The sequence below is a fragment of the Carcharhinus amblyrhynchos genome, chromosome 17 (assembly GCF_965287045.1).
Source record: "Carcharhinus amblyrhynchos chromosome 17, sCarAmb.v2.hapA, whole genome shotgun sequence".
Taxonomy (NCBI): Eukaryota; Metazoa; Chordata; class Chondrichthyes; order Carcharhiniformes; family Carcharhinidae; genus Carcharhinus; species Carcharhinus amblyrhynchos.
The window spans coordinates 19366086-19392078 of record NC_137340.1 but is presented as its reverse complement, the minus strand read 5'-3'; the positions used below and the strand labels follow the sequence as shown (position 1 = coordinate 19392078).

Here is a 25993-nt window from a genome sequence, read left to right as displayed (position 1 = left end):
CCCCTTTCTTGAAGTTGATGTACTACTTGTGCATGAAAATGGCCAGTGCCATTTGCCTCACTCATAGTCCTTCATGACTCAGAGAATATATTGCCATTTGAATTTAATTCCAATGTTTCATTATTTGAAAACCTTAAATAGTTACTGTGCAGCCCAATTTATGAGGATTGCCAGTGCAACAATCAATTGAAAAAAGGCAGCAGTTGTGTCAGAATAAAATGAGAAGGAAAGATTAAAGTCGTCTCATATTATGAAGTACCAGTCATAATAATGACTTTACTATTAAAGCAGAAAATGAATGCAGTGTCTGTTATAAGCACATTGCTGTTGTTGAGACGGTTTCTAAATTCTGTATATAATTTTAGATAAATGAAGACATTGAACATTACCGCTCTGAGAGGCAACAAGCTCATCAGGTCACTAAAAGCCTCTTCTTCAATCAAGATGGCTTTCTTTATTAGAGCGTATGCATCCAACAGAAAGCGGTGCTTTGACTCCTCTTCTTTGCTGCTTTTGGCGAGCAAGCTTTAGGAAAAGAAAATTGAAACAAAATAGCACCCAAATATAAATAAAATGCTGAAGTTTCCATTTTCTCCTCCCCTTACCAAAGGAAAAATAAAAACAAGGAAGGTGCGGTCTCCAATGGGGAGGATGTAACATAGCCACATGAATGTAGAGATAACTAGAGGCTGGCTAGTTTTGAGGTTGTTTTCCTTCAAGCAAAGAAAGCTGAGGGGGGATCTGATCGAGGTGTACAAAATTATGAGGGCTATAGATAGGGTAGATAGGAAAGAACCTCCTCCATTAGTAGAGGGGTTAAAAATCAGGAGGCATAAATTTAAGGTGAGGGGCACAAGATTTAGAGGGGATTTGAGAAAAAAGTTTTCATCCAGAGGGTGGTGGGAATCTGGAACTCACTACCTGAAAGGCTGGTCGAGGCAGGAACCCTCACAACATTTAAAAAGCATTTGGAAGAGCACACAAAACACCAAAGCATACAAAGCTATCATCTAAATGCTGAAAGAATGGGATTAGAATTGATAGGTGGCATTCTGGTTAACATTGCTGTCTCAGTGCCAGGGACCCAGGTTCAATTCCAGCCTTGGGTAACTCTCTGTGAGGAGTTTGCATGTTTTTTCTGTCTGTGTGGGTTTCCTCTGAGTGCTCCAGTTTACTCCCACAATCCAAAGGTGTGCAGGTTAGGTTGATTGGCCACGCTAAATTGTTGGTTAGTGTCAGGGTGATTAGCAGGGTAAATACGTGGGGTTACAGGGATAGGGCCTGGGTGAGAATATTGCTGGTGCAGGCTCGATGGGTTGAATGGTCTCTTTCTGCATTGGAGGGATTTTATGCTTCTATGATTCTAGGTGCTTGATGGCTGGTGCAGAAACCTTGGGCCAAAGGACCTCTTTTCGTGCTGTAAAACTCTATGACTGTATGTAACTCTTACAAAAATAAAGACTGATGTGAATAATTACTATACTGGTCTGCATTCAATGTACATTCAATTTTTGAAAGTATATAAACAATTGTAACAAAAAAATTGCACATAACTAAACCTACATTAGTACAGAGACATGTTCTGTCATAATGTCCAGTGATTCTTCTCTGTACCCAAATTGCAGCATAGTATTTGCAAGCTGTTCCATTGTACCACAAGCTGAAAGCAACTTTTGCACATTCTCATCTTTCTTTAAGTTAGAATCGTCCAATGCTTTTATGGGTTCTATTTCAGTAGACGCCAACCTACAAAACAAAAACAACTTTAACGTATAGTATACACAATAGATATCCAGTAGATTTTCCTTTGAAAAAGGACATTCTTTTTTATTCATGGGATGGGGCAGCATGGTGGCACAGTGGTTATCTAGACCCAGAGACCCAGGTTCGATTCCTGGCTTGGGTCACTGTCTGTGTGGAGTTTGCATGTTCTCCCTGTGTCTGCATGGGTTTCCTCCAGGTGCTCCGGTTTCTTCCCACAGTCCAAAGATGTGGGGGTTAGGTAGATTGGCCATGCTAAATTTCCCCTTAGTGTCCCAAGATGCGCAGGTTAGGGCAATTAGCAGGGTAAATATACGGGGTTATAGAGGTTGGGATTGTTCTCGGTGCAGTTCAATGGGACAAATAGCCTCCTTCTGCACTGTAGGGGTTCTGTGATTCTATGATGTGGGCCTCGCTGACTGGGTCAACATTTAATCCCTAATTGCCTTTAAGGGAGCAGTTAAGAATCAACCACAGAGCTGTGGATCTGGAATCACATGTAGAGCAGACCAGGTCAGGATGGCGGATTTCATTCCCTAAAGGACATGAGAGAACCAGATGGGTTTTTCCAACAATCGACAGTGGTTTCACAGTCATTATTAGACTTTCACTTGCAGACTTCTTTTAAAATATTGAATGCAAATTTCACCATCTGCCATGGTGGGATTCAAACCCAGATCCCCAGATCATTATCCTGGGTCTCTGTATTCCCAGTCCAGTGGCAATACCACTATGCTATTGTCTCAATTGGTGACCAGAAAGAGGAGGATATTTTTGGGAAAAGAGTAGAAGAATGGATTTAGCGAGTTACTCTTGGCAAAAACCAGCGAGGACATAACAAGCCAGATGTTTTGAGAGGGTAGAACAAGCTGGTAGGAGGCCCGCTCTGCTTGAAATCAGAATATGAAGAACCTTGAGGTGGTAGCTCCCACTTATCAGCGCACAACGTGGCCCCAAATTCAGGCAAGATTGCTAGAAATGTTGGGTGAAGATTTGACGTTTTTCCACAAAGGAAGAGGGCAAATTAAAAAAAAACACCTTGGGCTATGTTTGGCCTTCAGTGCACATTACACAATGTCAATGTCTATTAATAGGTTTCCTGAATGGGTTTCCATGGAGAAATGTGGCATGCAATTAAGTATCTAAGTTGAGGCGTGTAGGGGTTGTGGGGGTAGGGCGTCAGGGGTGATGGGGGGTGGTGATTGGCAATGGAATTTATAGAAATGTTCAGTACACTTTCTCTTGAAGTTGTTTTGATTTTGTTTTAATTGGCACTGGTGTTTAACTATAATCAACTCAGAACTCAGTTGTGTCAGGAGATTCCTAGGAAAGACAGTGGAAATACTTCAAGCATGTCTTCAAAGCATCCTTGAAAAGATACAGCATCTCCTACTGGTTCAAGGCAGTTTCTTGCTTGACCGACACATCATGCACTGAGAGAGACTCTGTCAGGAGATCGCAGGGGCAAAGTCAAGGCATTGGAGAGGATACATAAACCTCTAGACACCTCATCTGCTCGCTCCTGCAAACACCACCTGCTCCGCATGTAGAAGAGTCTGCATTGGACTTAATGGCCATCTCAGACACATCGAACCAGAGGAGAAGCAAGTCATCCTCAATTGTGAGGGATTGCCAGTATATACATAAATATTATGGGCAAGATGCATCGATTCACTTTGTTCCCGTTCCACCGTCAACAAGAATGGAGAATTTGGCGCTCAGTCCAAACTCCACTGACTGCAGCGGCACCGGAGAATCCCAGCTGCAGACGAATTCGAAAGTTTCCAGCGTAAATATCGGAGCCCCAATTGCACATGTTCAGCAAGATTTTGCATTCTGTGAATTTAATCTTTTGACTCTATAATTTGAATAATATTCTGAGAAATATTAATAGAAATCAGTGCAAATAAAAATGGTCAGTCCACAGAGTAATCCTCAGTAGCACTGCGCTCTGATATAGTTAGAGTAATTCCCTTCAAAATCAGAGAAACATTCTTTCTGTCATTGTTTACCTGGCTTTCATTGAAGTAATTATGTACGTAAAAACAGAAAGTCGATTAGGTTTCTCCTCTAAAGCTGCCTGACATTCTTCAATGCCTTGTTTTAAAACGTTGCAAATCTAGAAAGATAGTGAAGTAATTTTTAATATATGTAATCAAAAAAACCTACAAAAAACAAAACAAAAATATCATTTTTATACAATTATTCCAGCAGATACTCATAAATATTTCCCCTCTTAGCCTTGAGACATTATTTAATAAACAATCACATCTGGCTTTGCATCATATAAAGATGAGGATACTCAAAGGCTGGAAGTTGAGGAACATCAGAGAAGTGTTTACTTTAAATCAACACATTAAGATGGTGAATAAACAGAAAATGCTGAAACTACCATGCAGTTTCAGTGGAGAGAGTGACATTGACATATGGGGACGCAGTGGCCTAGTGGTATTATCACAAAACTATTAATCCAGAAAGTCAACTAATGTTCTAGCTTCAAATCCCACCAGGGCAGGTGGTGGAATTTGAACTCAATAAAAAAATCTGGAAATAAGTGTCTACTGATGACCATGAAACCATTGTCAATTGTCAGGAAAAGCTCAGTCTGTTTCACTAATGTCCTTTAAGGAAATAAGTCTGCCGTCCTTACCAGGTCTAGCCTACATGTGACTCCAAAGCTACAGCAATGTAGTTGACTTGCAACTACCCTCTGGAATGGTCTAGCAAACCACTCAGTTGAATTAATCAAGGGCAACTAGGAATGGGCAAAAAGTGCTGATCAGCTAGCAATGCCCATGTCCTACGAATGAATTAAAAAAAAACTTCCTTCATGAATACTACATGACCTGCTTTTTTCCAACAGCTCTGACAAAGGGTCATCAAGACTCGAAATGTTGTCAGACCTGCAGATATTATCCAGTATTTTCTGTTTTGTGATCTAAATTTCTGGATACCCAGGACTGTTCCTTTTTCTATTAGGATAATATGGTGCAAGCTTATTTAAAGATTAATTGATATGATCATTTAATGCTCGTTCAATATTTTGTTATTTCTAGCACTATTGCTGTTTAGATGCAAAAGACAAATTTCATAGTGTTAGATTTAAGATACTGTAAATAACACTGCAATTGTTACAGATCTACTTTTGCCAGCATGTAATTTGTTCCATGTGTATTAACAGAAAAGTATCAAAAGTATGGAAAAACTCTGTAGCTGCTGTGCTACATATTTTCACCAGGCGAGGGTCAGAAGATCAGCTGAGAAATGAGCAGCTCCAGACCCAGATAAGTAAAAAGGAGTGGAGTGGCAATCCGAAGGTGGTTGCCACTCCATAGAAGTTCTGGGCCAATGTATAATCCATAGTTTTCAGAAGATGAGATGAAGCTCTGAGTGGAAGTATGAATGCTTATGCATTAATAGATCTTCTGTGGTGGTTCAAAGGTCCTAACTCCAAGAAAAGAAAAGAAGCCCTATATGAGGTTACAAATATAACTTAATTACAATACTTTTCCAAGCTCCAATGAAATGTCATCGATCTGAAAAGTTGGGCATCACGTCATGGAGGCGATGGGGTCTTGGCTGCTGGCCACAGATTCAGCAAGACACCCACATCACCTCTTTGCAGGAAGGCCCACTGCATTCTGTGCCTTTAGACCAGCAGCGGGCCTTCACCCAGAATCAAGGGCTCTGAGGGCAGAAGTCATGTTTGCTGAGAGTTGCTGGCCAATCATGTCCATTCTGACCCCAGCCAGAATACAGGCTACACTCGGCCTGGTATTTTCAATGAGATTGGATTAATTAATGACATCATAGTGAATGTACCCCAAGCAATGAATAGAAGATGATTGAATTTAACATTCAGTTTGAGGGAGAGCAGCGTCAGTCTTGTACTAATATTTTAAACCAATTAAAGTCAATTATGAGGGCATGGAAGCAGAGCTTGTGAAATGAATCACAGAAGGTTAGTATGCAGGTACAGAAAATAATTAGGAAAGCCAATAGAATAGTAAATTCATTGTGAGAGGAACTGAAGGAAAGAAAGGATGGTTATGCTTCAGCCACACAGGACATTGGTGAGATGACATCGGAGTACTGTGCAGTATTGGTCTTCTTACTGAAGAAAGGATGCAAATACATTGGAAGTACTTCAGTGAAGGTTTACTAGGCTAATAGCTGGAGTGGGCAGGTTTTCTTATGAAGAAAGGCTAAACAATCTAGCTTCTATTCACTGGAGTTTAGAAGAGTAAGAGAATGCAAGATCCTGAGGGGTTTGACAGGGTGGAGTTGGAAAGGATGTTCCCTCTTGTGGGAGAATCTAGAATTAGGCGTCACTGTTTAAAAATAAGGGGTTTACCCATTTAAGACAGATGAAGAAAATATTTTTTTCAGAAGGCCATGAATCTTTGGAATTCTGTTCCTCAAAAGATGCTAAAGGCGGAGTCCATGGCTGGAATTTTCTAACTATTCCTGCCAACGGGATCTCACGGTCCTGTCAACGGCAAACCACTGCCACGCGTTTTCTGGTAAAAATCTGCATAAACGTGAAACTCCATTGACAACAGTGGGACTAGAAGATATTGCCACCAGTTAATGATAGGCCATCGCTGCTGCAGGGAAAGAGGCAATGGGAGGCACAAAAAATCCACCCTATATTCTTAAGGCAGAGCTTGATAGTTTCCTGGTAAGCAACCGAATGAAAAATTATCATGGTTAGGCAGGAATATAATGTTAAAATAAGATCTTCCATGATCTTATTAAATGGCAGAGCAGACATGAAGGGCCAAGTGGTGTTTTCTTGTTTAAATTAATATGCTTGTGTGCACAGATGTTGGCAGGCCTGCTGAGATTTTCCAGCATTTTCTGTCTTTCTATTTTGAATTGGTGCATTTTATTATCTCTTTTTCCTCAAAGTTTCACAGAATTACAAGACCCCTACAGCACGGAAGAAGGTCATTCGGCATATTGAGCCTACAATCCCACCCAGGCCCTATCCCCGTAACCCCACACTTTCACCCTGTCAATCCCCCTGCTACTAAGTGGCAATTTAGCATGGCCAATCCACCTAACCTGCATATCATTGTAGTGTGGCAGGAAACTGGAGCAAACCTATGCCGACATGGGGAAAATGTGCATACCCCACACAGTTTCTTACTTGTGGAATGTTACAGCCATTATTTTCTCACCTGTTTATTTGAATCCTCATCGTTCTCTCCTTGAATTGCGCATACCAGGCAAATAATAGTATCATACCAAAAATACTCATTTCCTCCAGCACTTTGAGCCTCTTTCAAAAGCAGTTTAGCCTGACCATAATTCTTTTCATAATTAGCTAGAACTGCCAGGAGATATAAGACCTTTGCCAAAGCTTCTTTGTTGTCAAACTCCTAATTGAAAAAAAAATACAAATTTTGGATGATTTCTCCAGGAATGTTAACTGTTAAACCAGAGCTGTTAAAATGAGGAATTGACTTAAAATTTAAACATGCATGAATCAATGCATTATATATCCATGAAATATAACTTTGGGTAATTCAATTCAGGTTAAGACATTGAACGTACTTAAAACTAAATCACAATATAGAGATCATGGTGAGACAATATAGTCCTCAAGACTTTAAACAGACCAGTGCCAAGTTTTCCAAAATTTACCCTTAATGTGCTGCAAACATATTATCTCATGTGGATGCAACTGAATTCTCAATATAGCAGACAAGATATATAGCCCATGGTAAGAATCTCAGTTTTGCATGTGAAACTCACATAAAATTGGAGATGAGAACATCAGTTATAATTCGCTAAGTATGGCTATCACACTCTTAATGGTATCAGCTCACGGGTTCAAGCTAAATCGAAGCAACAATGGCTTTCTCTGCCATCATGCATTTCCTCCCCGGTGCACTGGTTATTACATGACACCGTCCCCCTCCTCCACTTCACATCAGCCTAAGCATGAAAGGTTCAGATGGTTACCACTGCACATCACAGAACCATACAATCATAGAGTAGTATAATCATTGGGAGGAATTTTACCTGCCAAAAAGGCAGGTTGTGATCAGAAATCGGAAACAAGAATCCAAACCACCTGGAAGAGAAATCTTTCTGGTTTTAATAAATGTGGGATTAAGGGCAAGTGATGCATGCAGTCAAGGGAAGCATATTAGTCATTTAATAATGATAAGCAAGCTTTATTTGAAGTCAATCTAGTTTTAACCATATCCAGCCAGATTTCCCAATCCTAAACAGTTGAAAGGAGGCAACAGGAACTGACTCCAGGAGACTCCTTGCTTGGTTCTTGCTATGTCGAATCCAGCCAGTTCCACACAGTTTGGAAAATCCATCCGCTGACTACTGAAACCAAATTTCTGACTTAGAAACCATAAGTAATTACATGTTGGTATATTTGGGCAGGATCATGTTGGATTTAAGGCTTGCTGGCATTTAGTGGAATTCAAATTCCTATCTGTTTATCTGAACACAGTCCTTTGGCAGTTAAAAGTCAGCCTGTTGAGATTCCTGTGTCCCCCATGGACTAAGTTTATTTTTTTTAAGAAATCTCCTGCTTAGCATCTAACATACTACTCCCTGAATGTAAGGTCCTGTAAAAAGTTCATATACTATATGGCTAAAGGGATCAAGGGACATTGGGGGGTGGGGGGGTATCAGGATATTGAATTTGATGATCTGCCATGTTCAAAATGAATGGCAGAGCAGGCTTGAAGGGTTGAGTGACCTACAACTGTTTCTATTTTCTCTGTTTCTACATATTGTAGAAATGTAAATTGCTGTTGCTTTCCAGAAGGGTTTCTGTATTGACTGTAATAAACTCATGGAGGCAGAAGTCCCTCCACCACAATCCTTTTATTTACAATTCCAACAGCAGTATACACAGTGCTCTCAGTCAGCAGTCGACCTTGGAAATGGCGGAGGAACTGACACTCCTGGTTAGATACAAAGTAAAGTCTCCCTGATTGGCCCACCAACTGATACCTTAATCAGGGAGTTCGTATTCCAATAGACCAACTTCAATGGCCTGAGTAAAGTCATTACATTGACTTTGTTGCAATGTCTTGCGAATTTTTAAGAGCTCCAGGTGTAAAGTTATAGACCCCTTGTTTGATGCATAAGGAATAAATAAAGGTTTTAATTGCTTCGAAGGTAATTTGTATTTTAAAAGGTAACAGCAATTTATTTAATAACCTTTATTTTCATCCAGTTATTGTTAATAGTATGGTTAAATTATCTGTGACAGGACAGTAAACTAACCTTTGCAGCCAAATGAGCGTCTGCTAACAGAGTTCTGGCAGGCTGGTAGAATCCAAGCTGCAGTAAGACCTCTGCTTTATTGATCCAAATATCCATCACAGAAACTCCACTCAATTTTTTTTGAGTCATCCTTGGCGATACAATATTCACCTTATAAAAGAAATATATATTTAAAATTACTTTCCAAGTAGGCCTAGATTTTCATCCTCGAAGCAGGAATTGTGCCATTTCTCAACTATGAAGGATCGATGCATGCACAGTGGTCCTCTCAGCACTATGCTGCCAGCTTCTCGAGCGGGAGTAGGCCCCACCTCCTGATTTTTAACGAGATTCATGCTATGGCTCTCTGTGACGCACAGAGTGCAGGAGATTCATTCTGAAAATCCCACTGAAAAAAAACCAGTTTTTACATGAATTCAGCACTTAGAATCCTTTTGGGAGAATTCCACTGCAAGGCCGTTGTAACAAAAGCCAATATACCATTTACCTTCCTGATTCTTTGCTGTAGCTGTGCATTAACCTCCTGTCACTTATAAGTTATATTGCTTAATTATGTCCTTATATCCCTCATTTGCATATGTTTTGTGGGGTTCATCAAGTTTTTATTTTTATTCATTCATGGGACATTGGGTTCACTGGCTGGCCAGCATTTGTTGCCCATATCTAGTTGAGTGTCAACCACATTGCTTGATTTGATTTGATTTATTACCGTCACATGTATTAACATACAGTGAAAAGTATTGTTTCTTGTGCGCTATACTTCATGTGGCTCTGTGGGCCAGACGGGTAAGGAGCACAGATTTCCTTCCCTAAAGGACATTAGGGAATCATGTGTGTTTTTTCTGACAATCGACAATGGTTTTGTGGTCATCAGTAGATTCTGAAGTACAGATATTTTTGATCAAATTCAAATTTCATCATCTGCCATGGTGGGATTCGAACCCAGATCCCCAGAACATTTGCTGAGTTTCTGAATTAATAGTCTAGTGATAGTACCACTAGGCCATGATGGCACTGGAAGTTCGGTGGCTGGAGACGCAGGAGGCTGTGGCGCTCAGTGGAAAGCCTGCTACACGGCCTCTGCTTATGTCTCCTGGGCCGTTGCGCTGCAAGAGCAGCACAGCAGGCTGGGAGAATCGCCCTTAAATCTTACTACCAACATACAGAGCATTGGTAAGGTCACACCTACAGTTTTGGACTCTTCACGTACAGAAAGCATGCTAGACATAGAGTTAGTGCAACAATGGTTCACTAAATGGGGGAGCTTTTGTCTTGTGAAACATCCCTGAGCAGATGGGCGAGAGATGACCTGTGACCCTGCAGTCCAGTCTAAACATTTAAGATGCCAAGAATCTTATTTATATATCTAGTTCCTAGGTTGAGGGGATTGCCCTTTGCATAGCGATTGAGTAGACTAGATCTATATTCCCTCAAGTTCAGCTGAATGAGAGGTGATCTAATTAAAACATATAATATTTTTAGAGGCTTGACAGGGAAGAGGCTGAGAAAATGTTTTCCCTGACTGGGGAATGTAGAACACAAGGTTAAAGTCTCAGAGTGAAGGATTAGCCATTTCCAACTGAGGTAATGATAGATTTCTTCACTCAAAGAGCTGTGAATCTTTGCAATTCTCTATCCCAAAGGAGCTGTAAATGTTCAGGCGCTGGGTATATTTAAGATTGAGGCTGTTAGGTTTTTGCATGAATTTTACTAAGAAACTAAGGGATTTGGGAGGGAAGCTAGAGTTAACGTAAAAATATCAAAAATTATCTTATGGAATGGGGAGCAGGCTCGAAGGGTCAAGTATGCCTACTCTTGTTCCTGTTTCTTAAGTTCTTAAAGAAATCTATGTCACCTAGTTTTCTTCTTGAATAGTCTTTGCTTATCTCGTTAAGCTAATCCATGACCACACAAAAGAGAGACAGCAATTCACTAGAGACTTAAATAAATTGTTTTCAAAGTCATGTCTCACCAATTCTTTGTTCTCATTTGTTAATGTGTCAAGTAGATTTTCATCTGCAATTAGCTGTTTTTCCTTTGCAGCTTGTACTTGTTGATCTTTCCGTTGAGCAATCTCTTGCCGACACCTTAAAGAAATAGAATATCCACATTAAACATTTGCTTATTCATCCATGACATGGGCATCATCATTTATTGCCGATTAAATTAGAAAAAGAGGATGCTGGATAAACTCAGTAGGTCATAGAGTCATAGAAGTTTACAGCATGGAAACAGGCCCTTTGGCCCAACCTGTCTGTGCCGCCCTTTTTTTTAAACTCTTAAGCTACTCCCAATTGCCTGTATTTGGCCCATATTGGTATTTATCCCAGGCTGCTTAGGGAGGCGAAAGATGAAATTGCTGGGCCTCTGGCGCACATCTTTGTCTCTTCTTTGGACACAGGTGAGGTCCCAGAAGACTGGAGGGTAGCAAATGTGGTCCCGTTGTTCAAAAAAGGTAGTAGGGATAACCCTGGGAATTATAGGCCAGTGAGTTTGACGTCGGTGGTAGGGAAGTTAATGGAAAAAATACTTAGGGGTAGGATGTATGAGCATTTGGAGCGTTGCGATCTGATTAGGGATACGCAACATGGCTTTGTTAGAGGGAGGTCTTGCCTTACGAATCTGGTGGAATTCTTTGAGGAGGTGACAAAAACGGTTGACGATGGGAGAGCTGTTGATGTCATCTACATGGATTTCAGTAAGGCGTTTGACAAAGTCCCTCACGGTAGGCTGGTAGAAAAGGTTAAGGCGCATGGGATACGAGGCCAGGTAGTTAGGTGGATTGAGAACTGGTTGGGAAATAGGAGACAGAGGGTAGTTGTGGAGGGTACCTTGTCGGGCTGGAGGCCAGTGACCAGTGGTGTGCCGCAGGGCTCGGTACTGGGACCTCTCCTCTTTGTAGTCTACATAAATGACTTAGAAGAGGGAGTAGGTGGTGTGATCAGCAAGTTTGCTGATGACACCAAGATGGCAGGGTTGGCGGGTACAGAACTGGATTGTCAGGTGATACAACAGGATATAGATAGGTTGGTGCAGTGGGCAGATAGGTGGCAGATGGCATTTAATCCTGACAAATGCGAGGTGATGCATTTTGGAAGGAATAATGCAGAGAGGAGTTATGTGATAAAAGGTAGGCCGATTAGGAGTATAGATGTACAGAGAGACCTGGGAGTGCAGGTCCACAAATCCATGAAGGTTGTGTCACAAGTGGAGAACGTTGTTAGGAAGGCTTATGGGATGTTAGCCTTTATAGGAAGGGGCTTAGAGTATAAAAGCTGCCGTCTAATGCTTCAGTTATACAGAACGTTGGTTAGACCGCATTTGGAGTACTGCGTCCAGTTCTGGTCACCTTATTACCGGAAGGACGTGGAGTCTCTGGAAAGGGTGCAGAGGAGGTTTACCAGGATGTTGCCTGGCATGGGGGGACTGGGTTACGAGGAGAGACTGAAGAGACTGGGGCTATTCTCCTTGGAAAGAAGGAGATTGAGAGGGGACATGATAGAGGTATATAAGATACTGAAGGGAATAGATAGAGTTAATAGTGAGAGACTGCTCCCTAGACTGGGTACGAACACAAGAGGTCATCAATTAAGGGTGAGGGGGGGGAGGTATAATTTGGAGGTAAGAGGAAGGTTCTTTACACAGAGAGTTGTGGGGGTCTGGAATGCGCTACCGAGTAGGGTGGTGGAGGCAGGCACGTTGGACTCGTTTAAGATGCAGTTAGATAGGCATATGAGTGAAACGGGAATGGAGGGATATGGTAGGGGCTATTAAATAGGGTAAACCTCGGGAGACACCGGAAGGGCAGGCTGTATAACTAATATGTTTTGTCTTTATTCCACAGGTGGAGGTCCACCTCGTGTCAAGCGAGGGGCATGCACACGGCGGGTTGTGCGTGGGCTGCTCTTGGAAGTCCAGGAGTGGCCTAGTACTTCATGTCGGTGTGTGTGCTTGATCCTGGACCGATAGACGGGCTCCACAACAGCTCAGTGACTAGCACTGCTAGCTGTGCAGATACATGGATTTGGGCCTGTGTCTGTGGGAGTCTGCGCATTCTCCCTGTGGTTGTGTGGGTTTCCTCCGGGCGCTCCGGTTTCCTCCCACACCCCAAAGATGTGCTCTTAGGCTAATTGGTTTCCACCAAATTGACACTATTCTCCCCTGAATCTGACTGAGTAGGGTCCCATTCGTAGACATGCAGGGTAGAATAGGTGTAGGGCGATGCGGCGGCGCGGGCTCGTTGGGCCGAAGGGCCTGTTTCCCGTGCTGGGTTGTTCTTTGTTCTTTGTATCCCTCTACACCTAGTTTACACATGTAACTGTTTAAATGCTTTTTAAAAGACAAAATTGTACCCGCCTCAACTACTACCCTGCAGCTAGTTCCAGAAACTCACCACCTTCTGTGTGAAAAAGTTGCCCCTCTGGACACTTTTATATCTCTCCCCTCTTGCCCTAAACCTATGCCCTCTAGTTTTAGACTCACCTACCTTTGGATAAGATATTGACTATCAGCTGATCTGTGCCCCTCATTATTTTATAGGCCTCTATAAGATCACCCCTGAGCCTCCTATACTTCAGAGAAAAAAGTCCTAGTTTATCCAGCGTCTCCTTATAACTCAAACCATCAAGTCCCAGTAGCATCCTGGTAAGTCTCTTCTGCACTCTTTCTAGTTTAATAATATCCTTTAATAGGGTGACCAGAATTGTACACAGTATTCCAAGTGTGGTCTTATCACTGTCCTGTACAACTTCAACAAGACAGAAACAATGGTAGTATTTTCAGTGGTACGGATGGGCATTTTGATTTCACACACACGTACAAGGCTCTGGTGTGAGCTGCAATGGATTGTGACACTGGTGCTGACCTCAATCACCCTAATAATGCCAATGATATCAATTTGCAATTCAATTAGCTACTTTCTTGACCAGAAACAGCCGACCATACTTTCAACAGCAGGAAGGATCACAATGCTGAGTTGCCAAATGATTCCTGCTGACTTCTGTTGCGTTCGTGGAAGTGCTTGTTGGTGTGCACGGTTACTTATCAGCACACCGGTTTACAGGAAAACAGTGTGGCAGATACTGAAAGGCTTGCTTCGGCTCACATCATTTTCTCCCCATCACAGATAAAGTAGTTTCTGTCCATCTTGGCCTGTAATATGGCAGGGAGTGTGAGTAGAGGCAACACAAAGGACGGCAAATTTTTTGAAGAGAGAGGGGGCTGACAGGGAAAGAAGGGTGCTCAGCAGGAGGCTATGTTCACCCAGGGTTTCTTTTATTTCGATGTGAGGAGCATTGTGACAGACATCTCTGCATCACTAAGAAGGAGCCTAAGGAAGTATGTCAACTGCTGCTGCATGATGACTCATTTACATGCTGCATGTTCTTGTTTTTGTTTTGGAAAAGAAACTTATAGCTTGCAAGAAAAAAAATGAACATTTCATTGATTTTTTTTATTAATGATTCCAAGCAGAGGTAGTTCACAGCAGAAGTGAGTGTTTAACTAGGAGAAGCAAATCAGGTCTCAATCCTATGATATGTTGGAAGGACTGGTTTTGGACACAGTCAAGTGCTTAGTCTGTGTCCTCCATTGAGAGGAGTATGGGGTAAAATATACCCCGGGGCATAAACCCACTCCTATCTCCCAACTCTCTGAGGGCAATGAGAACTGCTAAACAAATGCACGCACTACCGTGGAGGATGCTGGTGCTGGGCTTGAATGTTCGGAAGTAAAATTTAAATTCTAACTAGAAAAGACACCACAAATTAAAAATCCAATTCAAAGAAATTGAGAGAAAACAAAAGTGGAATGCAGAAAAGACAAAAATGGCCCAACATTTCTTGCCACTACTACTTCTAGAAGGGTTTCCATTTTCATTTCTGGTGATGGCAATGAAAGATTGAAATCACTGAAAGCAGTCTTGCTGTATTGCATTAGGGACAAAGTAGCTTGAAAGTATAAGTTTCAATCCAAGTTTTAATGATGCAAGGGGCTGGTAATCTGTCTGAGTCCTCAAGGTCATGCCTGGTGGAGAACTCAGAGAAAGTGTATATTTGGTGCATGACAACTCCACATTTCATGGTTGATATTGCTGCGCGCAAACCATCTAGATAGGGAACAGAAGGGCATTAAGAGGGAATCCTTGAGAACATGCCGGATGTAACTATTGGAACATAGGAGTAGATGTATTATAAAGTGCTAAATCCTGAGATGTCTTTCCAGTGTGAAGGCTACGATATAAACACAAGCCTCTGTTGTTGTGATGATATTATACATTTGCTGCAATGTTCACTGCAGTTACTGGAAAAAAGAGAATGATTAGAATAATTTTGCTGGAAAATGGAATTAGAATAGGCGTTTGATGGCCAAAGGCATCTTTCTGTGCCATAAAACTCTTTGACAGCAAAGTGCTGTGTAATGTCATTCAACAGGAAAATACAGGCACTTTTCTAAAAGTGGCAAATACTTGTTAGTTTAACTGTAGGATTCTATTCTATAGAAGATATCACATAGGGCAAAACTATAGTCTTGCTGTTCTGATAAATATTAGAAAAATTGTTTCAGCTTTGCCATTTTAGTTTGAGAGATCTTTTGAATAATCCAACAATATCACACAGTCATGCCCCTCTCTCCCCCCATTCCTGGGGCTTTATTGATCTATTACCCCCGGCATCAGTACAGCAGGTCCATGTCTGGGTGAACTGTTGGTGCAGTTTGCAAATACAAGGAGGTTCAATATCTGATGAGAGGGCATGTTAATGATATTAAAATATATTGAAATGTATGTAAATCAGATTCACACCTCGTTATGGCTGATGACTTCATGGTGAAGGTTGGGGAAAATCCGAAATGGCAATCTCGCTGGCGAGACCTGCGACTTCCAGATTTTGAGCCCCCACTGGCATTCCTGTGGATGGCCAGAGTGGGCTCGAGATCACCCCATTATTTATTAAACCCCACACTAGTTTCTGCAGTGACGAACACTTCGGAAAAACTAAAGAATTATTTTAATCAATTTCTGTCATTCTTTATTTTAAGTCTTCATTGTCATCACCAGAAATATAAATGGAAGCCTTGTTGATACACCCACTTAGGAAATAACATTGCCTGTAGGGATTCTATGAATATATTCTTGAAGCATAAAGGAATGACAGGCTCTGTTTTGTGTTTATACAAATTTTCATCCCACTTAAGGGAGAAGAAAACAATTGATTGTAAGAAGAAGGTCCATCAATGTCCTTTAAATGCCTCAAAAATCTCTCAATCTGAACTTAAATAGCTGGGCATAACGGAGATTTAGAATTGGCAAACTCTCAGGAGGATGCTCTGTTTTGCAACACAGATATAGAAGTTTTTATGGTGGTGTTGTGTGCCAGCAGTTTGCCTCTGAGATGGCAGGTTATGTGACCACCAGCTGCATAGGTAGCATTGGATGATCTTCCAGGTAGCTCCTGTCCTGAAAGCAGGATAGGTCAGGAAGAAAGGAAAGCAGGAAGAAATGTGCTGTCATTCAGGTTACTTAAATGCATGGATTTAATTTAAAGTTGTAACTTGCTTTGTTTTACATCCTACATTGGCATTCTTCTGATGTGTTTTTGTTAGGGCTAGAAAAAATAGTCACAACTGACAAATCTGATGTGTCCTTACAGGAGAGAGAAAACTTATGTAATGTTAAAATTGGGAAGGCATATCAATTGCAATGTCAGTATGGTTTTTGCAGAATTAGAAATGGGAAAAACATGAGACACTGAGAATCATTCACACAAAGCAAAAAAAAGGTAACTAAACAGAAAATACCTGCAATGTGTGTGTGTCATAATATGCCTAAAGTGCCAAATAATGGTCAAGTGGTTCAGAACAGGTGATAGACATTTCAAGGAGAAACACCTGAGATGAATGTATGCTTAAATTCATTAAGGCTGCAACACTTCCTGGAATGGGTTGTCCAGTGGTAGACAAGGCTTCTGTTTATTTTTCAAAAAGGTGCAGCTAAATACATTAATAAAATTGCTGTAACTCATAATTCATTGCACTTTGTTTCCTTTTGCCCTAATACTCTCTTTACAAACGAAGACAGTGCCCTGGCATTATCGGCAGTGGGGATGAAAAATGACTGCGCACATCCACTGAACAAGAGTGACCCCTACAGTCCCTTTCACAGAATATCTCCCTTGATCCATGCAACACAAAACACCTAACTTCTCAAACACCAACAGTGCTCATTGAACTCAAAGGATTGAGTTGCATCAGTGGCAGTTTTCAAAAAGGGGAACAGATTCATTACAAAGGAAAATTTCACTAATTGCCAATCCTGTATTGCAGAAGAAAAAAATCCCAGTGCATCTTTCTCGGATTCGAAGATATAGCAAAATATCGTGGGCACAGAAAGGTCACTCAGTTCCACTGAGCGCAATAGTGATTATTTTGAAATAAAAACAGAAAATGCTGGAAAAATTCAGCAGATCTGGCAATATTTGTGGAAGAGAAACACAGCTAACTTTCTTAGTCCAATATGACTTCTGAAGAAGAGTCATATTGGATTCAAAACGTAAACTCTGTTTCTCTCTCCGCAGATGTTCCAAACTTGTTGAGCTTTTCCAGGGCCAGGATTTTCTGGTCCCCCTTAGGTGGGTTTTCCAGCAGTGGCGACAGCTCATCCTTGGTCACTGGTTGGATCTTCCAGCCCCATTGAAGTCAGCGCCCATTTGTGTTGCTCGCCGGCCACACCACAAGGGAACCCATCGTGGGGGGTCACCTTTGGCAGAACCAGAAGATGCCGACAGTGGGAAAGACTGGAAAATCCGGATCCAGCACTTTCTTTTATTTCAGATCTCCAGCATCTGCAGTATTTTTCATTTATCTTGGTAGTAATTTTGACTTGGGCATAAATGTAAAACAGATTATACTAGATTCGTCATTTACTGTGTTTCTCTCCTGATTTTCATTTTAATTTTCATCAATTGGCGTTATGACAGTGAATGACAGTTAAAAAATCCATTAGAAAGCTTCACCTGATATCGTTCTTGGTCTTTTCCATTCAATATTGTATCTCAACCAAATTACATACACTACTTCCATTCTACTGAAACTATTGGATTTTCTAATAATTTCAGACAGCTTTTACCAGTTGAAAAGTAAATATTTTAAGTAGTCTTTTAGCCTTATAGATTCATCTGTCTGCCAGGAAGATTGCTTGTTTCAAATATTCATATTTAAAAATTATTGAGTTATTTATGCAAATATGAAATACATAGTATCAAAAATAACATACTTAGCCTGTTCTGTCTCGTAGATAAATACTGATCCAGGTATCTTCTCATGGTACAGTGCAGTCTGCTTTAGATTCAGGTCGAAACAGATCTGGGCAAGCCTGTGGAAAATAAATATTTTATTTGAAAGTTAGCTCAAAACACACAGTACAATAAAACACTCTGGAACAATAATTTTATGATTTTGTAACAGGTGTGGTAAAGGAAACAGATTTTAAAAATCTTAAATGTGCTAGGACTCAAGTAACTAACTGTACATTGAGCAAATTTATGCAAGTATGCATTTTCTAAAAATAAAGATAATGGAGCAACATTGCGGTGGTATTGTCACTAGACTAGTAATCCAGAGATGTAATACTCTGGGGATCTGGGTTTGAATCCCACATCAGACACTGAAATTTGAATTCAATAAAAATCCGGAATTAGAAGTCTAATGTTGCCCATGAAACCATCATTGATTGTTGTAAAAACCCATCTCATTCACCAATGTTCTTTAGGGAAGGAAACCTGCCACCCTTACCAGGTCTGGCCTGCATGTGGCATGGGATTCCAGACCCATTGCAATGTGGTTGACTCTTAAATGCCTTCAGAATATGGCTTTGTCAATCATTCAGCTCAAGGGAAGGACATCCCTTGAACAAATGAAAGAAGTAAGAACATAAGAACTAGGAGCAGGAGTAGGCCATCTAGCCCTTCGAGCCTGCCCCGTCATTCAATAAGATCATGGCTGATCTGAAGTGGATCAGTTCCACTTTCCTGCTCTCTCCCCATAACCCTTAATTCCCTTGTCTGTCAAAAACCTATCTACCCGTGACTTAAGTATATTTAGCGAGGTAGCCTCCACCACTTCAACGGGCAGAGAATTCCAGAGATTCACCACCCTTTGAGTGAAGAAGTTCCTCCTCAACTCCGTTCTAAACTGCACCCCCCTTATCTTGAGGCTGTGCCCTCTAGTCCTGCTGTCCTTTCTGAGCGGGAAGAATCTCTCTACCTCTACCCTATCCATCCCTTTCATTATCTTATACATCTCTATAAGATCCCCCCTCATCCTTCTAAACTCCAACAAGTACAGACCCAGTCTATTTAGTCTCTCTTCATAGTCCAACGTCCTCATCTCCGGTATCAGCCTAGTGAACCTCCCCTGCACTCCCTCCAAGGCCAAAATATCCTTGCGCAAGTGCGGCGACCAAAACTGCACACAGTACTCCATCTGCGGCCTCACCAGTGCCCTGTACAGTTGCAGCAAGACCTCCCTGCTTTTATATTCTATCCCCCTCGCTATAAAGGCCAGCATCCCATTCACCTTCTTGATCACCTGCTGCACCTGCAGACTGGGTTTTTGCGACTCATGCACAAGGACCCCCAGGTCCCCCTGCACCGTAGCATGCTGCAGCTTTTCACCCTTTAAATAGTAATCCCTCCTACTATTATTTCTGCCGAAGTGGATAACCTCACACTTGCTAACATTGTACTCCATCTGCCAGGTCCTCGCCCACTCGCTCAGCCTATCCAGATCCCTCTGCAGACTTCCCACAACCTCCCTACAATTTGCTTTTCCACTCATCTTTGTGTCATCAGCAAATTTCGTTACCCTACACTCAGCCCCCTCCTCCAGATCATCTATATAAATGGTAAATAGCTGAGGCCCCAGCACCATCCCTGCGGCACTCCACTAGTCACCAACCGCCAATTAGAATAGCACCCATTGATACCAACTCTCTGCCTCCTATTAGACAACCAATCCTCTATCCACACTAACACCTTACCCCCAACTCCACGCCCCCTAACCTTCTGAAGCAACCTTTTTGTGAGGCACCTTATCAAACGCCTTTTGAAAATCGAGAAACACCACATCCACCGGTTCCCCTCTGTGTACTGCACTAGTCACATCCTCATAGAAATCCAATAAATTTGTCAAACACAACTTCCCCTTAACGAATCCGTGCTGCGTCTGCTCCATCAAACCATTCTTTTCTCGGTGCCTTGCTATTTCTTCTTTGATGACGGATTGAAGCATTTTTCCAACTACAGACGTTAAACTAACCGGCCTATAATTCCCTGCCTTTTGCCTGCTACCTTTTTTAAACAGCGGCGTAACATTAGCCGTTTTCCAATCTTTTGGCACTTCCCCGGAATCCAGCGAAGTTTGGTAAATAATCACGAAGGCATCGACTATCACCTCTGCCATTTCCTTCAGAACCCTGGGATTCATTCCATCCTGTCCTGGGGACTTGTCCACCATCAGTCCCGTTAGTCTATCAAGCACTACCTCTCTAGTGAGAGTAATTGCATTTAGGCCCTCAACTCCTACCGTCCTTCTATCTTTAATCTCCAGCAAACTATTCGCGTCCTCCTCCGTGAAGACTGAGGCAAAAAAAACTTATTTAAGGCCTCCGCCATTTCCTCAAGCCCACCACTAAATCCCCCCTCTCATCCTCTAAGGGTCCAACATTCACTCCAGCCAGCCTCCTCTTCTTTACATATTTGCAAAAACTCTTAATGTCCTTTTTTATATTTAGTGCCAGTTTAGCTTCATCATCTATCCTTCCTTTCTTTATCAACTTCTTAGTCAATCTTTGTTGATTTTTAAACCTCTCCCAATCTTCCACTCGCCCACTACTTTTAGCCACTCTAAACGTATCAGCTTTTAATTTAATACTCTCAGTGAATATGATAACAAAGAATGGGCCTTTTTTGTTGGGAATAACATTGTAACTATCCCCCATGTTTGAGACTGCTGAAATGACAGATTAATTTAGCAAGTATTTTGCACCAGTCTCTACATAGACGGTGAGAGTGTAGCTTCATAGTTCTTGACGGTAAAGTGGAACAGCCACTAACAAATGGAAATGTTCAAATAGAAACTGCATTGAAGAAGTTAATGGGAATAAAGTAAAACTTGCTTGGCCCACATAGTATACACCCCAGGTTACTGAAAAAAATGAAGGAGGCTGTGTTTAATTTTCTGAAATATTTGCGATGGGAATTATGTTAAAGAATTAGAGGATGCAAATTTTACATCCATGTTTAACAAAACAGAAAGAGATAATACAACATGTTACTAGTTAGCTTGACCTCAACTGTAGGTTAATTGCCGGAGAATAATAACTGCTTAGGCAGGTATGGTCTAATGAGAGACAAATCAGTTTGGGAAGGGCAGTTGATGATTTAATAGAGTTTTCAAGAAAATAATGAGTTTGTTGGTGAAGGTTAGGGGGGTAAATACTTGAAACTATTTGGTAACAGGACAAGAGTTATGATGCTTGATAAACATGGTATTAGAGATGATAGGCACATGGATAATGGGTACAGAAAGCATAATGGAGGGAAAATGGTTGCTTTCTATGTTGGTAGAATTTAGGTAGTTCTGTACACAAAAATCATCAGATCAATGTTTTCCAATTAGGTGAGGACAATGAGGGAGCCTGTGGGAAATTGTTGGATGATGTTGCAAGGTTAATCCGCTGGCCAGATAGGTGGCAGATCAAAGAATCATAGAAACCCTACCATGCAGAAAGAGGCCATTTGGCCCATTGAGTCTGCACTGAAAACAGTTCCACCCCAGGCCCTTTCCCCATAATCTCACACACTTACTCCACTAATCCCTCTAACCTACACATCCCAGGGCACTAAGGGGCAATTTAGCATGGCCAATCAACCTAACCCGCACCTCTTTGGACTACGGGAGGAAACCGGAGCATCTCGAGGAAATCCATGCAGACACAGGGAGAATGTGTAAACTCCACACAGTGACCCAAGCCAGGAATCGAACTCAGGTCACTGGAGCTGTGAAGCAGCAGTGCTAACCACTCTGCCACTGTGCCACCCCAAAAATAAATAAATTCTCAATGTGATGGCTGGGAACCGAACGCAGGTCAATTGCTTGGAAGGCAGCTATGCTCACCACTATACCTCCTCTCACACTATAAAATACATAAAAAGGTAGCATATTTGAACTAAAAAGTAGTGATATAAACTAAAGCCTAATTGGTTAGACTCTTAAGTTAGTGGGAGAGAGATCTAAGAGTGTATATACATAGATTTATGAAAAGTCATACATGAGCAATGGACATAAAAGCTGACAAATGTATATTGAAGTTCGGGAATATTCTGGTTAGCTGAAAGTTGAAGCAATACATGGAGCTCTGAACACTTCATTAAAGCTAAGGAGTTAAAAGTTATTGAACAGATATAGTAAAAATTCAAGAATGAGGAAATACAGTTATGAATAAAAACAAATGAAATTGGGCTTTTCCATTGGAAAAGATAAAATTAATGAAACAATCCCAAAGAAGTTTTAAAAATTTGGGACAAATAATGAAACAATATTCAACAGTTGTTAGAATGATAGTGAAATCTAACAATGATATTTAAAGCTGTTTTGATAACTGGCCAATATAAAATGATAAAAATATAATCCGTAAAATGCAAAAAACGTCTTAAATATTGTATGTATTTTTCTTTATGCAAACAAACATTAGGTAACAAGTTAAAATCTACACTGAGTAAAATCTAATAGTTGCATTGCCTGGCTGGGCATATAATTCACAGAATCCTACAGGCAGAATGAGGCTATCGAGTCCGAACCGACCACAATCCCACCCAGGTCCACCTCCATAACCCTATGCAGTTACCCTAGTTAGTCCCCCTGACACTAAGGGGTAATTTAAAATGGCCAATGCACCTAACCCACACATCTTTGGAGTGAGAGGAAATTGGAGCACCCGGGGAAACACACGCAGACATGGGGAGAATGTGCAAACTCCACACAGACAGTGATCCAAGCCAGGATTTGAATCTGGTCCCTGGCACTGTGAGGCAGCAGTGCTACCCACTGTGCCGCCCTGATGATTGTCACAAATAGCACACTATTATAAAGTGCAAATACACGGTACATTTAATACAGAAAATGTCCCACTTGTACATGGTTAGAGAAATACACAGTCAAAGAAAAAGTTTTAAAAGGAGCATTGTCAAAGAGATGGGTTTTAAGGAGTGCCTGGAGGTTTACAATGGAAATGTCTCAGAGCCTGAAGCCAGCAACGGTGGAGCAGAGTAAGGGTGAACAAAGAGGCCTGACTGAAGGGAATGGAGAAACATTGGTGGTGAGGGATTGGCATGATGGTTGTAGCACTGCAAAAGATTACTGCCATCGGAAGGGGCAAGACATTTAAACACCAGGAGGACAAATTTAAATTTAGATCACGAGGGGAATGAGAGACAATGGGTGGGGGTTTTCATCCCTTCCCGTTAGTGGGGTTTTCTGATCCTGCTGAAAATGAACGCAGTGGGTTCCCTGGTGACAGGAAGGGTGAGCCACATAAAATGCAGGAGACATCAGTGGGACCAAAAGATCAGTGGCCAATGGTGAGCTGCCTCCGACGCTGAAAAACACAGGGGATGAATCCTGGAGGAATCCCACCAAATATCATCGGTTTAAGGTGCAAGGTTTCAAGGAGATGTACGAGGCGAGCTTTTTTTTTACACAGAGGATGGTGGGTGCCTGGATCTCACTGATAGGGGGGATAGTGAAGCAGATACGATGGTGACTTTTAAGGGGCATCTTGACAAATACGTGACTAGAATGGGAATAGAGGGATATGATCTCCAGAAGGATAGGGGGTTTTAGTTCATTTGGGCAGCATCATCGGTGCAGGCTTGGCGGGCCAAAGGGCCTGTTCCTGTGCTGTAATTTTCTTTGTTCTTTATGAGTCAACAAGGAGGGGAGTGATGGAGAGTGAGACAATATGGGAAATAATTTTGCTTCTGATCATAATTTGCATCGGTTGGAGGATTTGAGGCTGGTGAACTCTGGAGGTAACACTGCCATGGATGAAAGGCAGACGGTCAAGAAAAGACTTTTGGATTGAACCTAGCACTCGAAATAAATTAAACAATTTGTCTAAATTAAAACAACAGATTGTTTATCTAAAAGGTAAAAAACATAAAAAGTACTTAAATGATATTGCATTCAAGAAATTACTGCAAGCTGTACTTTGGAGAAAACAAAATTAACCTGAGATGGTAAAAGTCAGAGAGACTCTTGTTGTCCAACACGTCACTGGCTATTAATTTTGCCAGCTGAAGAACAGGCAATGTCAAGTGCGTATACGATAAAGCTTGCAACTCCTTCGCTAATAAATCCAGGTAGAATAAACTGTAGGTCTTACAAAAAGGAAAATAAATCAGTTAGTTTTGCCGAAGCTACATTATCAAATCTAATTTATTGTCTAGAAGGCATAAATTTAAAAACAAAATCCAATCCAATCAATGTTGGGTTGTCTTCACCTAAAAATACATTGCTAGACACAAACATCTGTTGCATTTATTGAAAGACAATCACTCCGAGCCTGGGCAGTGAGATTCATGCGCAGCCGACAATTGTTAGCCTGCAGACACATGACATCATATAACATCAGGGGCCAAATCTTTCAAGGCATGTCAAATAATGTTGGAATGCTACTTTGCTTGGGTTATCTTTCCTCAGACTGAAGATCCACATTTCTCACCCATGCTTCTGATCTGGCCTCTTCAGAAATATGGAGGTTGGGGGTGGGGTTGGATTCTCCCAAAAAAGTTCAAAGTGCTGAATTTGTGGGAAAACTGGTGTAAATCGCTATTGTTTTTCCAGTGGGAGTTCAGATTTGAATTTCCCACACTCTGTGTAATGCAGAGGTCACGAATGTGGCTATCATTAAAAGCTCGTGGGGGTGGGGCCTATCCAGACCAGAGTCTGACAGTTCCGGAACTCTGTGCACGAGCAGTGGTCCCAATCTGTCAGCCTCCCGATCATTGACCAGCTCGATTGCTGGCCAGCCCGGGAACCTCGCAGTGCTGCCCCGCCCAGCCATGCCCAAGGTATGTGCGGCCCCCATTACCATTCCCGGGCCAGCCCCAATACCTCCACCCCGAAGTGCCTCAATCTCCAGCATCTTTCCACTAGCAAGATTCCTCCCCCAAAACAGGTAGACCATCCCCCAGCAGACTACCCCCCACCCTAGCAGACATCCCCATGGCTGGCAGACCTCCCCAAGCAGACCACCCACTCCGATCGCTCCAGCCCCGATCAATTCCAATGCAGAGTGGCAGCAGAATCCATCCACCCCCACTGATCACCCCTGGGCCCCAACCCTTTGGCATTGCCTCATGCCCAGTGGACAGTGCCAGGGCAGAGGCTGGCACTGCCAGGATGCCCATGCCCATAGGGCACCACTCCCTGCCACATGACCCCCTGGGGGGCCCTGACTGCGCCCCCCGCCCTTCACTTCAGCGGGGTCTCCCGCTAGTTTCCCAAAAGTGAGATGACATTCTGAACCCCACTGGAGTGAATTTGGAAATAACTTATCTGCTGTTCCCGCCAGTTTCCAGCATGTTCCCGATCATGCTGGGTATCCGCCACTCAGATGTGCACACATTGGGAACACCTGCACAAATCCTGTGGCCCACACGCAATTCTCCTGGCCTGCCACACTAAAAAAACAGCGCATCAGAATGGGAGAATCACTCCCATGGAGTGTACCTGTTCTTGGAATTCCTCTTCATAGTGTAAGATCATCGGGGCATATCAAGCTGTGACCCCTTTAACTCTACTAGCTGCCATGTTCTGGTACATTTATAGGTCCCAATGCCGCTTGAAGAAGGTACAGAGAGAAAGAATGTGTAAGGTAAGTGGGTGGGGGAGTGGTGGAATAGGAGAGTGG

General features: G+C 42.0%; 1 protein-coding gene across 1 annotated transcript in view; it reads right to left on the bottom strand.

Annotated features, from left to right (window-relative positions):
• cfap46 (cilia and flagella associated protein 46) overlaps positions 1–25993 on the bottom strand; it is a 169761-nt gene that overhangs the window by 63428 nt on the left and 80340 nt on the right. The window contains exons 32-39 of the mRNA XM_080206034.1: positions 24310–24458; positions 18296–18394; positions 10997–11111; positions 9025–9174; positions 6945–7145; positions 3774–3880; positions 1564–1746; positions 390–525 (exon numbers count right to left, since the gene is read on the bottom strand). Coding sequence (XP_080062160.1) covers positions 390–525; positions 1564–1746; positions 3774–3880; positions 6945–7145; positions 9025–9174; positions 10997–11111; positions 18296–18394; positions 24310–24458 — 1140 coding nt within the window. The remainder of the gene's footprint in view (positions 1–389; positions 526–1563; positions 1747–3773; positions 3881–6944; positions 7146–9024; positions 9175–10996; positions 11112–18295; positions 18395–24309; positions 24459–25993) is intronic.